This window comes from Lepidochelys olivacea (genome assembly GCF_965140295.1).
Source record: "Lepidochelys olivacea isolate rLepOli2 genome assembly, chromosome: 12".
In the NCBI taxonomy this organism is placed as follows: domain Eukaryota; kingdom Metazoa; phylum Chordata; order Testudines; family Cheloniidae; genus Lepidochelys; species Lepidochelys olivacea.
This window is the reverse complement of record NC_140422.1, coordinates 23261193-23277390: the sequence shown is the minus strand read 5'-3', so window position 1 is coordinate 23277390 and position 16198 is coordinate 23261193. Positions and strand designations below refer to the sequence as shown.

The window sequence follows — 16198 nt, the reverse complement described above, 5'->3', positions numbered from 1 at the left end:
ACTCCCATTCCTTTTCATGGATTACTCAGATTAGTAAAAAGAAAAGGAGTACTCATGGCACCTTATGGACTAACAAATTTATTTGAGCGTAAGCTTTCGTGAGCTATAGCTCACTTCATCGGATGCATTCAGTGGAAAATACAGTGGGAAGATTTATATACATAGAGAGCATGAAACAGTGGGTGTTACCATACACACTGTAACGTAATGTATATTCCTGTTTTTGTGTCTTTTTGTAACTTAAGGTTTTGCCTAGACGGATTCTCTATGTTTTGAATCTGATTATCCTGTAAGGTATTTACCATCCTGATTTTACAGAGGTGATTCTTTTACTTTTTCTTTAATTAAAATTCTTCTTTTAAGAACCTGATTGCTTTTTCATTGTTCTTAAGATCCAAGGTGTTCACTATTCAAATTGGTGAGGATTTTTATCAAGGCTTCCCCAGGAAAGGGGGTGTAAGGCTTGGGGGGATTTTTGGGGGAATGACGTTTCCAAGTGGGCTCTTTCCCTGTTATATTTGTTAGACGCTTGGAGGTGGCAGCAATAAAGTCCAGGGACAAAAGGTAAAATAGTTTGTACCTTGGGGAAGTTTTAACCTAAGCTGGTAAAAATAAGCTGAGAGGGTTTTTCATGCAGGTCCCCACATCTGTACCCTAGAGTTCAAATAAAGATTGGGAGTGGATGGGTCATTACACAAAGTAAAACTATTTCCCCATATTTATTCCCCCCCCCCAACTGTTCCTCAGATGTTCTTGTCAACTGCTGGAAATGGCCCACCTTGATTATCACTATAAAAGGCTTTTTCCCCCCACTCTCCTGCTGGTAATAGCTCACCTTACCTGTTCACTCTCATTACAGTGTGTATGGTAACACCCATTGTTTCATGTTCTTTATGTATATAAATCTCCCCACTGTATTTTCCACTGAATGCATCTGATGAAGTGAGCTGTAGCTCACGAAAGCTTATGCTCAAATAAATTTGTTAGTCTCTAAGGTGCCACAAGTCCTCCTTTTCTTTTTGCGGATACAGACTAACACGGCTGCTACTCTGAAACCTCAGATAAGTAAGGGTTTGCAGGAACAGGCCCTAGTTTTAAAAGCTGCTTCCTGTACTGTGATGGCCTGAATAGGAATTTCAAAAGAACCTTTGCTGAATTTTCACAAGCCAGATGACTTGTACTACTAAAGCAAAACCAGATAAAAGATATGCACTCCAAAATGGTTAAGGAGGGTGTGACAGGTTCCCCCCCCCTCCTTCCGGGGTATCACCTGCAACTGGAGTACCACTGAGCCTGCCTGACCCACCAGCCTGGGCTCCCTTTCACCCTGTAATGATGTGACAAGCTGCAGACCCACTCCCAGTCTCACACTTTCACCAGCACACAGGTAGGGACACACCCGGCTGCAGAAACACAGAGACACTGATATCAGCTCTGCATAAGAAGGCTCAGCTAAGGAATTGCCCAGTACTCAAGCGCACACCCCCTCTAGAGGATAAACCCAAAATTATACCATCTTGCGCTGCACAGAGAACTATACAGCATAAACTCATGATATTCATCCCCTCCCTCAATGTGGCGAGAGATATGCAATAGCTTTTTGCTCCCCAGTTATGAATTCCACACACTGGGTTTTAGACAAAAACAAAAACAAATTTATGAACTACAAAAGATGAATTTTAAGGGATAGCAAACAGATCAAAGCAGATTACCTAGCAAATAAAACAAAAATGCCATCTAAGCTTAAAATACTAAGGATAGTGGTTACAAGTAGTAATTTGTTATCCTAAATGCAGATTGTAGAGATTCTTGAAGGCCAGCTGCTCTTGCCTGCAGCTTAAAAAGCAAACATATTTTCGGACTTTTGAACCTGTCTCTGCTGAGTCTGAAAAATAAACTATGGAAGGGAAAAGGGAAATCATGAAAAGGTAAGCAGCTGAGGAAAATCAATACAAACATATGAGAGGAAAATATTAAAACAAAGTGTTCAAGGGGAATGCCCTTGGGAGACAATCTCCTTCATCCATATGTAGAACAGGGCACTGTTTTATTGGAAGCTGCTGAACAACAGGTTTAGAATAAACTGGCCCAGACTGCAATGATTTTGTTTACCATAACTACTTGCAACTGTAATTTCATCCGTTAGTGATTCTTGGTGTACCCCAACTATCCTATGTTGTAACGCTGCTCTTGCTGGCAGTCAGAACTGAAGATAAAAGGAAATACAGCTAGTTTAATACAGCACACAGGATTTTTTTTTCTAAAATCCAAAAAACTTATTGAATCAAGAAAAGCGACAACGTCAGTTTGCCCCTTCCACACCTTTTATTGAGAATGTTAGGGAAGGAGCATGTCTGGTGGTGAAAGCAATAAAATCTGAACACCTGGATTCTATTCTCCACTTTGCTATGGCCATGCTATGTGACTCTGAGCAAGTCACTTACCCTGCCTATTTCTCAGTCTCCTCATACGTACAATGGGGATAATACTGCAAGCCTTCTAGCTTACTGTATGCATTAATAGTTGTAAAGTGCTTAGAGATCTTAAAATGAAATGTTGTGCATAAGATGCAAAGTAATATTCGTATGAGTCACTTTAAGTCAGAAGAGCAGCTATTTAAACAAAACGTCTTAACCCATCTGTCACCAGTGAACCAAACTGTTCCCTTGGACATACACACAAGGCTCCCATTGTCCTCAATGAAACTTGTACATGTGAATCTTAGGGCAGACATTGGCCCTGTGTGTTTAAATCCCATCTGATTACTCTAGTGACAAAAACCAAACACTGCTAGCTCTTTACATAAAAACAACAACTCAAAACCATATAGCTCTGCACATGTCTGACTTATGGAAACATATTACTACCGTTTCCATAGTCATCCTTCCCCCGTTACTTCAAATTCTTTGTTACTGACTATTTGGGGGCCCCAAATCAGCCTGGAAGCTGCTAGGGGAGGGCTATCAAAATACAAACAACAGTATTTTCATTAAATAATGCCTAGGTGGACTGCAACAGAGTTGTGAATAGTTACATCAGGGTTGAATTTGGCCAAGTATTTTTTTAATGAACACTTCCATATAAACCTACTTCAGATTCTTCTGCCATCTGTACACCTAAAGCAAAGTTCTAATTTCATTAGTGCATTTCCTCCTACTTTCCAACAGTCTCTGTTTACAAGCTCACTCTCCTAGTCGAGTATATTTTAATGGAGTTTGAAAGTATATACCTACTTGTGGATCTCAAATGCTGGCAGGTATGCATTTGCTTGTTTATTATAATTAGTTCCTATTTCAAACAATGGAAGAAGGAACCCTTCTATTATTCCGTCTACAGCAGACTTCTTTTTAATTGTAGAGCATCTGCAGTTGAAGAGGTTTGCAGTCCTTTTAGGCAGCTGAGCTTACAACTCAGCAGATGGTGTCAAACACAGGAGTATTAAAAACAAAAAAATGGCTTTAAAAAAAAACCCAACAGTTCTTCGTCTGAAGTGGATACTGTGATTAGCACAGAAAACTAAAGTATTTTCACAGTATGTGAACATTAGAGTTCAAAGTATCCTTTTCGTGTGTGTGTGTGCTTCTTTTATTAAGAGTGCTTTCCCAGAAAGGGCTGAAATTATGTCATCAATGCTAACTCTTTAATGGTAATTGCTTATTTTCGGAAGTGCTAAATAACAGGAAATACTTGCTTTGCTGAATGTTAATTTAATGGAGCAGTGATGACATGTTGAACCATCAGTTACATACAAAATTACTTTGTGACATAATTACAGAAAAGGCCCCCTTTCTTTGTTTTGTTGTGAGAATCTTAAACACCTCTGTGAGCCTAATTTTCAAATGGGCTTTAGAAAATGAACCTATAAAATTGGTGATCTTGCCTGCATTATCATCACTTATTGCATAATAGTTTTTGCACTAATGTGTATTTCCCTATGCAAAAGGTAGGTGGGAAAGCATGCAAATAGGTTGCTGGAAAATTCTTTCGGACTATTTTAAAAGACTTGTTTGAAAAACTGGCCTTCTGTATTTATACCCAGTGCTTAAAGTGTGTGTCTTTATTTATAATGGGGGGGGGGGATGGAGCACTTGCAAGGGGTTGCAGACCAAATAAATATATAAATAAAAATAAAATTGAGCCAAACAACTCACTTTAAGCACCGACTTACCAAAGCTGCTGCTCCCAGATTATAATAGACCCCTCCAACTTATTTCAGACCATGTTAAGCACTGTTTCTGCTTTAGTTACTGCTTGGTAAAGGAGTCAGTTTCCCACTGCCACATACCAATATAATTTACATTATTGCTAACAATGTGGATGCTAACCTGGACATCTGTAAGGGGTTATTAACCAGACCTCTGAGTAAACAGGAAAATCATGTATACCATGCTCAGTTCTGCCATCTGTGGATTTTTCTCCTTATGTGACTACTGAGAATGGCCTTAGATCAGACATGAGTCTGAATAACAACCTGAAATTCAAACTCTCCCAACTATGAATGTAAGATGGGAAGTAGTTTTGTAGCCTAGTCCCCAGATCTAAACCACCCCTCTACAGTAATCCAAAATTGGGAGCTGTCCAGTTTCCCTAAAATGGATCATATCTCGCTGACATCATAAGATTTCTGCTAACTAAAGCAGATATCTCAGAGGAAAAACTCAAGATTTTGTTGTCTTCAGACATGAGTCCTAACATTCATTCAACCTTAAACTCAAACCCTACCCTAATCCAAGTCTCATGTCTCCATTCCCATTAAAATGTAGAGAAAGGGGCAAAATGATTGTTCAGCTGATGTGACCAAACTAGTTTCCCTGTGCCTTAGCTCCCCACCTACCAAATGGGAATCATAATACTTCCCTACCTCACAGCAGTACTGTAAGGATAAGTGCATTAAAAAAATTGTGAGGGACTCAATACTACAGTAATGGGGCTCTCTCATTACCTAAGATACCTAAATAGACTACGTGATATCTTTTAAATGAGAGGATCCTCCTGACTTGCAATTATATTTCACCAAGCATCAATCACAAATTTCTTAGCACAAAAGCTCTATAATTTTTACAGTTCTTTTAGATAACTTCATATTAGCATATTACACAAGCTCTTATAATTCATTTCAGCAAAGCAATCTGTCATCTCAACAGAACACTACAAATCATACCTAATTGTTATCATATCTCCGTGATCTCCTTGGATGTACCAGCTGCAGTTTATGGCTGGAGGATAGTTTAGTGGCCAGGAAGGACTATAGATGACTCCACGTCTCTCTGTGTGCTGTTCCAGTTTTCCACTGCAAGCAGCTGTCAACCAAGAAAAAAAGCCCTTTTGTTAAAGGTTTAAGCTAATCAAAAATACACATTAGCTACAATAACCTTCCTCAATTTCTAATGATTACAGATAACTTAAGAGTCAACAATTGTATCCCTTTATTGCTTTTCTCTCTCCTACCCTGATCTTTATCACCTGGCTTTAAATGTAGGAGAGCAGACACCTCACAAAATAGGATCAACAGCCCTGCATGAATCTGCCAAAAAGATACAATCAATAATCCTGCATGGATCTGCCAAGAGAATATAATGATGAAGAAAACTGTCTTACTTACTCACCAGCTTCCCAGAGACTGGGTATGCCACTCAGCAACTGGAGGCGATCCATATTGAACATGAAACATGAAAAATCTAGAGCCTTACTTTTCAATAGTAAGTTCCTGGAAAACTGTTTATTCTCCTAACCAAATCACAAGCCTTGAGAGTTTTAATTTTTAAAAAGAGAGTTCTCAGATACAGAAAAGAAGTGAAAGAGACAAAATTAGATCCTGATTTCAAATACTCCCAAAGTTTGGGGTGTTCAGAACCAATGCATTGGTTCAAGCACATCTCTGCGTTAAACCATCTGCTCAGACAGACTATTCATTTTCTGGGAATATCATTAATGGAATTTTTTCTGTTCCTTGAATGGTTATGCAGGATAACATACTCCAGCTGGCTGCCTGCCTTTCTTTCTTTCCACTTAGTCAGTACAGATACCAATAGTGCAGGTCTGTAATACAAACCTACGGTTTTATACAGTCCAGGCCTGATTTTAATGTCACTTACGGTATTCTAATTTTATACAAGTGTGATTCCACTGACGATTCTCCTAATTTATCCTGAGTAACGGAAACTGCCAGGGCCTGAACACCTTTGAAAATGTGGCAGTTTTAGTTAGGTGCCCAAATGGAAGCCAAGCTCTTATGAAAATGTTTTAGTCATGTTTCAAGTATATGGTTCTGTTTCACTCCATTTGCACAACTGAGCTACACTGGCCCATTGCATATTCTAATTTTCATTCAATAGCACAATGTTTGGGTTCAGAACTCTGACATGGATTGTTAATTTAACAAGGCATAGATGTTTTTGTAAATTACTTGAATATTTTATCCCTATATTTAAAAAGAAACAGAAGGAAAGACATACATAAATGAGAAAATGGGTGAGGATATCTAACTTGGGGTTAGGTTTGGTTGTTTTATAAAGTGGGGGTGGGGAAGGCTATTTGGTGCTTAACCAACTGCAGCAGGAATCAAGAGTCCTGAGTCTGCCTCAGACTTCCTGTATGACCTTGGGCAAATCACTCCAGACTCAATCCTATCAGGTAGGTAGCACCCTTAGTTCTCACGACTTCAAGAGGAAGTAAGAGTGATTGACAGCTCAAAGAACACCCTTTCATACTGGATTTTCTAATAATGAGGCACAGAAAAGGTGTGCTAAGTTGAAAACACAAATGCATTTGCAATATGGTCAACCATACATTTAAATGGCCATTTCCACATACAAATACATATTTGCATGCAGTCACAGTTAGTGTACATGCAAATCAGACATGCAGTTACAACAAGATTTTGTATCCTTAACTTTTAGAAAATCAGGTTCTGAATCACTCAACTTCAATTTTCTCTTCTGTAAAAATCTGTGATAACACTTACCTACTCCAACAGGGTGCTAGGAGATTTAAATGGCTACGGGGCTCTATTCAGCAATCTTTACACCCACAAAACTCCTGGGGAATTCTGAGCAAGGACTACTGATGTTAAGGAGAGGTATCTGGAGAGAGGTGCAGGAGTAGGAATGCTAAATACAGCCCAGTGTTTTCAAAGCACTTTCAGATACTCATATAGAGGACATTATGGGAGTGCCAATTATTAAATTAGGGACCACAAATACATCTAATTTGCAAATATCCAATTCAATAGCAGAGGAAAGTGAAAAGGTCCAAGAACAAATGGCCAAAGTTTTTCTGATGGGAAAATATACTCAGTATAGTATGAGAGGGAAACTATGTGAAACGTAATACTTAGTCTGAACATTCTCCATTAGATTTAGAAATATTTTCAGAGCTATTTTAAAATCAAGAATAAGCATTTTATGATTTGCTCTTAACAGCAGAATATTTTACCTTTTGATGGGAGCCTAATTTCTCATAGCCTAGAAGTTTACAAGGAGAAAAAGGATGCCCCAAATCTTGGATTTCCTTGTGCATATGTACATTCAAAACAAACAATCAACATGCTGTAAATCATGGGCTAACAAGTTATTGCTGGAAATCTACCACCACAGAAAAGTTATTTTTAAATTCATACACTACAGTTTAATATGCAGTAAGCGCTACGTATTGTACTTTAAGTGTAGGCCCCATGAATATAAAAACCATCAGGCAGATAGCTTACCTAAGGCATAAGATATAAAAACTTTACTGTCAACTTGTAAACAGCAAACACACCAAGACATCTAGCTCACATTAATAGTTTTCAATTACACATTTTTGCAACATAAAAATTCCACAATGAATTTTATAACAAAAAAACGTTGGCTGCTCACATTTCTAAAAATAAAGCGATCCCAAAGTGCCCTCCCAGTGAGACTGCTCATAGGCAGAAATTGAGAAGTGGACGCAACTGTACTGAAAATAAGATCCACATGATCTTCCCACCAAAGCTCTCAAGTTCTCTCATTACACGTATTGCTACAGACTGTACTTAGAATTTTAAATGTGTTCCTCCTCCACAATCATCACTGTATAAATGCATCATGGGCAGAACTAAAACCATATGAGGTGAGCCTGCAAAGATCATTTCTCCTAACTGCTGCAACTAAAACTTTATAACATTAGGTCCTTTTGAAAAAGGCTCTTCAGCACACTGAGCAGGGAACCAAAACCACTGGTTATACGTTATTGTCCTAAGGCTTCCACCAACAGCACCATCCTTACACTAATGATTGGGTTTTGTATTAGCACCTGTTGTTGATACTGGATACATTACGACTACGGAACAATAGGATACAGAGATCTTGGCCATGCAAACTTATTTCAATCCTGATTTTGAAAAAAAGTCACACAGACACACTGGTGACTGAGTGGCTGATGTCACAATGCTCACCCGTTAAGCAGTATTTTTAAGATCAAGAAAAAAAACTGCATTTTCAAGTATATTCCGTTTTCATAATTTTAAGATGGAGCAGTATCTAGAGTGATCATACTAGAGTGACCCTGAGTAACAGATGCTTCAAACAGTTAAACTTTTTTGATATTAGAAAGTACATGCAGTAGATTTGATACGGCATGAGATTTTAGTTTTTCAGGTGTGTTCTCCTAGTTAATTCTGCATCACTGCTATCAGCAACACCCTAAAAGAACTATATACAAAGCTAACTAAATAACTCATTTGAAAATGTATGTGGGCAGAAACGGATGTAAGAGAAACAAAGCTTTGCCAATTTAGGCAATTTATCTGATAACATCCACTGGTGCTAGTTACCTTATAATGGCTTCCTTCCTCTAACAGAGCAAGGACACTGTCTGGGCTTTGCTGCTCTTTTTGAAATTCCTAATCTGAATGGACAACAGTTAAATATCAAAAAGAAAAGGAGTACTTGTGGCAACTTAGAGACTAACAAATTTATTTGAGCATAAGCTTTCGTGAGCATCCAATGAAGTGAGCTGTAGCTCACGAAATCTTATGCTCAAATAAATTTGTTAGTCTCCAAGGTGCCACAAGTCCTCCTTTTCTTTTTGCGGATACAGACTAACATAGCTGCTACTCTAAAACCTTAGATATCAAAGTTATCCTTTTGTTGTTTCCTATTAAAATAAAAAATATGTTTGTGTCAAAGACAGTTAGAGAACCACTGACGCATTACGGCAAACTGAAAAAGTACTATTATGTTTACCCAAATCTCATTTAACTGGCATGTGCTTTTGATGTGTCTCATTTCCCATCAGTGCTCATTACCCTGCCTCCTTCCGAGTCTGTTGCCTCCTCCTCTTTCTTCCTTATCCACTATGCAGTCGCTCTGCTGTGAAATAGTAGGGAACTATTTATACATGGTGAGCTGTTCAAGGTCTGCTTTCCAATCTGCTGTTCTTTTACCTTTTATAAAGAATGTTTTAACTAAAATAAATGAATACATATATATTTTTAAAATCTCAATACCTTTTTACTGAAAGCCTTACATGTTGGTAACAAAACAGTCACATCAAATGTTTTTAAGTTTGCGTTCAGTTGGAAACAAGGTCACGGTGCTTTCTCTGTTAGAGTGATAACCTAAAAGGGCACCACTGGGGAGTCAAGGGCAGAGAGTGGAAGCAGACAGAGTGAGAGGGAGAGTGATACCAATGTAAAGAGAAAAGGAGTGCCACAGAATAGTAGTAGAATAAGCCATCTCATATGCCACTTGTTCAGTTACATAATTATAACACCATGATTTGGAAGGGATTGTGACGTCAATAAATTAAGACCCAATCATGCAGTCCATACAAAGACAAAACATCCACTGATGATAACAGATGTTTAAGTACTACACGAATGGACTCTAATTCAGGAACAGACTGATGGAGACACGGTGATTATTGGAGTATATTTACAGGGCTTGTTACAAAGATAACTGAAGTCAAAACATAGCATCTGAAGTCTGGATACAGTATTATTGTTTTTAAAGTTTACTTTAGAGTGACAGTGTTACTATTTCTTAAGGGAAAATAAGTTAAAGCGTCTTCAAATTATGAAAACATCTAAGTGAAAAGGGAAAGCTCTAAGGAGAAAGAAATTCTGGACAATTCTGTAGGTATTATCAGTAACATTACTGGTAGCTGTTTCAAACGACTGTTCAATAGCTGTTTTTTCTCAATCTTTTAAGCAAATTCTGAACAAGAGTGAGAACAGAGTTTATAAAAAGCTAAGTGCAGCCTACATTTCCTGCCTTTAAGATTAGCCAATCAGAACAGTACATCACAGAGAACGGTATGCCCTAGATAACAGTACATTATTTTCAGAAATGCTGTATTTAAAAACAAAATCAATAGTTAGGACAACAATATTTAATCTTCTATATTTTTATATCTTTTTTAAAAACTGTATACAAATTCTTTACGCAAGCCCTGCCATGAGCGATCTGGGCTCAGAGAGCTTCTCTCAAACAGAAACACATCTTAATAATGCCCTCTGTATGGAATATTGAATCAAATCCCTAGTGGATTCTTATTACTGATCAAATGGAATGTAAACAGACACAAGGTCTGCTGGCCAGATAAACTGTGTCACAGAGTGCTTTCCTTGCTACCAAATGTTCATAAGGAGAAGGGTAGTTTTAACATAAAACTGGCAGAGAACGAATCCTCAAATGCTCTGGGAACCTGGCCATGCCCCTCCCTTGTTATGACCCTCCCTCACCATGAACATAAATTTTACAGCTGCACTGGCCTACTCTCCCCTCCCCACAAAACCCAGGCACAGAAGAAGTTGTATGTGACTTACTCCACTACAATGCCCCCCTAGATTCACTTTCCACCATTCCTGTTGTACTGCCAGAAGACAGAGTAACCCATGACAGAACCAAGCCCAGAAACTTTAAGAGTTACAGTATCTCAACATTCTTCATGAAACAAAACGCATCTACCTCTGCCAACTTCTAACCAGAAACACCATTTTTAAAATGGCAATGCAAAGACCTCTTCAATTACACTAAATCAACAAGAAGCAGTGCAATTCTGAATGGAGTAATCTGACCTCACATTCAATACAGAGTAATGGATACAGGGCAAAAGCTAAAGAATCATTCAGACAGAATACTGACTAGAGCTCAGTTTTGTTCCAAAAATATTTAAAAATAGTTTTACAAACCACCCACATTTCCACTGGTGTGTAAACTAATCCACAAGACCAACTACCTTCTCCCATTGCAACTGTACTCCCAAGCCCTAGTTCTGTTTTGAACGCAACAAGTTGTGCAATAACTAGCTGACCATGTTATCTTATGGTTACTTCAGCCTCCCTCCTGCTCTTTTCATCCTATTGTTTGTCACACTCACTTATTATGTCTTATTTAAATTTTGATTATACAGTCTTTGAGCTGGGATTATGCGTATCTATGTATTTTAAAAGTGACTCCCACAATGGGACCCTGACCCTTATGAGGACTCAGTGTTGCTCATAATAATACATATAATAATATTGCTATTGACTAGAAAATTATACTAATAATGAGAAATTATTATTTGCATCTCAAGCATAAAACAACAAAGCTGAAAATACCTAAGTGGAGCCTGTGGTTCATGACTAAGCTTCTGAACACAAGTGGCCTCAATTTTTCTCAGCCCCAATAATAACTAAATACATAGCACTTACATCACCTGTTAAATCTCCAGTGAGCTGTATAAGTCTGAAAGTCATGGGGGAGAGGGAGTTTGTAACTGTGACTAGCTAGTCCCTATCCCTCAGGAGAACGGGCCCAGGGTTCACATAGAAGCCTGGGCAGCTGGAGCTCTGAGGCTGCTGGCTCCTTCAGGGTGAGACTGTCTTTCTATCAGGGCTGGCTCCAGGCACCAGCTTTCCAAGCAGGTGCCAGGGATGGCATTCAGTATGGGGCGACAGCCCGTGTCCTGCGGCGGCAATTCCACTGCTCTTCCCGCCGTCGCAGCTTTTGGGCGGCAGCTCCGCCACTCTTCCTGGCGCGGCGGCAATTCGGCGGCAGCTCCACGGCTGTTGCAGCGGCGGCAATTCGGTGGCGACTGCTTGAGGTGGCAAAATTGGTAGAGCCGCCCCTGCTTTCTATGGGGTGCTGTTATGACCTGCCCATCTGCTTAACGGATGGGATCACAGGAGTTGCATCTTCACAGTTGCAGTTTCCATTTTGGTTCCACACAGTGACCAGGAGGCTCTCTACCCTCAAAGCACCTCATGATCAGAATGAGGGCAAAATGTTTCACCTACATAAACTCCTATTCTCTTTGGTCTCAGTTAGATTGCTCCAGTCATATTCACTTCCCATTAAGCCTCCCTGTTCCCCAAGAGATTCAGGTAGCTGCTCAGGAGGCCAGGAGAAAGTGTCATAAATCTGGAGTCTTCCATGGAAATTAAGAGACGAGGATCTAGTTCAAGAAGTCTGAAGGCACAAGTGAAACACTCAAGTATACAGCTGCCCAGATTCCTGAGCAAACAGACAAGGTATACAGGATTTAACTTATCAACTAGCTGTGACGCTGGTCAGACCCATATCCATCTTGCACAAAATGGCAGGAATAAAGGGGCAGAATTAAGGTTGCTTAGGGGTCCCCCATTTAGCATTTCTATATCTTCCTGTAATGGAGTAAGGACAGAGAGTGTATATACACATTAGGGCTGTCAAGCGATTAAAAAAAAATTAATCACGCTTAATCACATGATTAATCGTGCTGTTAAACAATAATAGAATACCATTTATATAAATATTTTTGGATGTTTTCCACATTTTCAAATATATTGATTTCAATTACAACACAGAATACAAAGTACACAGTGCTCATTTTATATTTATTTTTATTATAAATATTTGCACTGTAAAAATAAAACAGTATTTTTCAGTTCACTTAAGTACTGTAGTGCAATCTCTTTATCATGAAAGTTGAACTTACAAATGTAGAGTTATATACAAAAAATAACTGCATTCAAAAATAAAAAAAATGTAAAATTTTACAAGTCCAATTATCTCCTGTAAATGTAAACAAACTTGTTTCTTTTAGTGATTGGCTGCACAAGAAGTAGGCCTGACTAGACTTGTAGGCTCTAAAGCTTTACATTGTTTTGTTTTTAAGTGCAGTTATGTTAAAAAAAAAATCTACATGTGTAAGTTGCGCTTTCACGATAAAGAGAGTGCACTACGATACTTGTACGAGGTGAATTGAAAAATACTATTTCTTTTATCATTTTTACAGTGCAAATATTTGTAATAAAATAATATAATATAAATTGAGCACTGTACACTTTGTATTCTCTGTTGTAATTGAAATCAACATACTGGAAAATGTAGAAAAACATCCAAAATATTTAATAAATTTCAATTTGTATTCTATTGTTTAACAGTACAATTAAAACTGCAATTAATTGCAATTCATTTTTTCAATCAAGATTAATATTTTTTAGTTAATCGCATGAGTTAACTGTAATTAATCAACAGCCCTAATACACACACATCTGAATTTCATGGCTTCCCATTTTTTACAAAAACATGACACTGTTCAATGGAGTGTTGTTTTAGCTGTTTTTGTCCCAGGATAGGAGAGAGACAAGGTGGGTGAGGTAATGTCTTTCACTGGACCAACTTCTCTTGGTGGATCAGTGTTCAGGCTACATATAAGATGGGATATTGGAGCGTTCAACCTTATATTTAGCTTGAACACTCTGGTTAACTTCCCCATACCTAAAGAAGAGTGCTGTGAAACTCAAAAGCTTGTCCCTTCCACCAACAGAAGTTGGTCCAATAAAATATAGTATCTCACTCTTTTGTCTTTCTCACACTCTGTTTAAGAATTTTTTTCCCTGAAAATATTGATGTGTATTTGCAAACATAACCTCAGGCCAAATGTTTTGTCTAGGACAGTGATATTGATTTTGGTGAAATATTACACTCATGTAGAGATTTAAAAACAGAGGAACTTTCTAAAAATCCATTGTTAAACGTCTCTGATAAAGTCATCCAGTTTCAGCAACAGCTTTATCTGCATGGGGGAAAATGGCATCATCAGCAAAATAATAAGAAACTCAAATGCTTGGACGAAATAAGATAAATGTGTCTTACCTAGTGAGGTAACAGCACTTTCTATTTTCCCAGTTAAGAAGAGATTCACTGTGTAAGATAAAAAAAATAGTATTCATTACAGAGTCCATTGGCTTGAGCTGGCAGTTAATAATTTACTCTTTCTAAGCATTTGCAGTGATACTGCATTCATATGTTCTGCATTCTTCAAACAAGAACTTTGCTTATCTATGGTGAGAGTTCACATAATCTGCTATTCTTCTGCTATCCAGAAAACAGAATGTTAGTTGAATGTCTGTCAACTATGCTATGAAGAGAATCAGTTGCAAATCTGCTATAAGTTATCTTCTACTGGTTATTTATTGGGGGAGGAGGAAGTGCAATTACACTAAAACATGTATGATAACAGTTGGTCACTTCACTGGTTTCAATGTTGGAAATTAATTATTATGATTATTATTTTTAAGTTTGGCCCCACTATGTAAAGCAAAGTTTATTCCTTATCAACAAATATCACCCTGCAGAAGGAGCTTCAAAAGCCAACGCACCCAGTTCGACTTATTCAATGCCATTAAAAGGAGGGTTTTGTGTTTTTTTTTCTTTAAAGAGTGCTAATCATGAGGGATATGGAGATATCTGCCACCATCTCATTGCAAATTACTCCCCAAGCAATCTTCATATTCTAAAGTCTCACTTCATGAGGAAATGTTTCAGAATACAGCATCAGAAAGAGTGATTCACTGGAACAGTCATTACCAGAAGGTCTCCCACAATGTAGCAAGGGATACAGCAACAGACTGACATGGAAGTAAATGAGACACCTGCCTCATGAATAAGGGGAGTTTCACTAGTCCTGATGAACCATTTGGACAGTCTTCTACAATCCATCTAAAATGCCTAGATACTATGGTGACAAGTGCATTAGAAACACTGAAAAATAACTTAGATATGATCAGAAACTGAAGTGTAAAAACAACACCAGGAAGAGCAGGACTGACTCCCTTCTCCTCTGACAGTCACTTGGGATGCTGTACCTAATTATTATTATTTGTACTGCAGCAGTACCTAGGGACCCTAGCCCTGGAGCAGGGCCACACTGTGCTAGGTGCTATACAAATACAGAACAAAAAGATGGTCCTTGCTCAGAAGAGCTTACAACAGAATTAAAACTAGCATAACAGAAATATTAAGTACCTATCATAGGGGACTGGAAAGTCCAGAGAATGGGATATGCTGCTAAGGGTAAGTCTACACTGCATATAAAAACCCACGGTTGGCCAGTGCCAGCTGACTCGGGCTACCAGAGGTCGGGCTGTGGGACTGTTTCACTGCAGTGTAGACTTCCGGGCTCAGGCTGCAGCCCAAGCCCAGAAGTCTACACTCCAATAAAACAGCCCCGCAGCCCAACCCCCATAAGCCCAAGTCAGTTGGTTCGGGCCAGCTGCAAGTGTCTAATTGCACTCTAGACATACCCTTAGTTGCCAGTTCAAATCCAGTTCTGGTCACCACTGACTGAAACTTATCCCAGTATGATAGCAGTTCAGTGTCCTGTGTCAAATAGTGGAGATTTTTGTGAACAGGAATTCACACAAAAAGACCACTGCGGTTGGCACTAATTGGAAAACTTTTCTTCCTTGCAATCTAAAGTCCAAAAACTAAATAGACCCTCACTGACCTCAGCTGACCACTCACCACCTCAATGGAGAGATCCCTAACAACTGAAGATTAGCAAGCGGCCCTAACAGACTAACAGACTACAAATCACACAAAACTGCAATTATTGAATTGGTGATATTACGATGAACACAACCAGGAAAAGGTTGGTGGCAGAGGGAGTGAACAACTGAAGCAGTAAAATAATCTTCTGTAATTTCTAAATGGCTAAAAAGGATTGCATATTGTAGTAAAAAATGTGAGCAGGAGGGCAATTGAGTAACGATGTTTGTGTATTCTGTGTTAGAAATAGAGCTGCAGATTTGTATTAATAATCATTATTAACACTATCTTCAAACTACTTTAATAGCATTAATTTTATTATGTAATTGACACACAGTAAGGTATGTAATGCTGTGTAATTATTTCATTAGTTTCATAGTGTTAGCTTACTCTTGATATGTTGGTAAGTATATCTTAGGGCAATACTCTAATACTGT

At 38.4% G+C, this 16198-nt stretch overlaps 1 protein-coding gene across 3 annotated transcripts in view; it reads right to left on the bottom strand.

Annotated features, from left to right (window-relative positions):
* Nucleotides 1–16198, bottom strand: part of LRP3 (LDL receptor related protein 3) — a 31507-nt gene that overhangs the window by 11352 nt on the left and 3957 nt on the right. The window contains exons 2-3 of one of the 3 annotated variants that reach the window (XM_084644899.1): nucleotides 14088–14135; nucleotides 5162–5300 (exon numbers count right to left, since the gene is read on the bottom strand). In XM_084644899.1, coding sequence (XP_084501025.1) covers nucleotides 5162–5300; nucleotides 14088–14135 — 187 coding nt within the window. Of the gene's footprint in view, nucleotides 1–5161; nucleotides 5301–5602; nucleotides 5897–14087; nucleotides 14136–16198 lie in introns of those variants that run through there. The other 2 variants (XM_084644900.1, XM_084644901.1) reach the window with 2 other exon arrangements.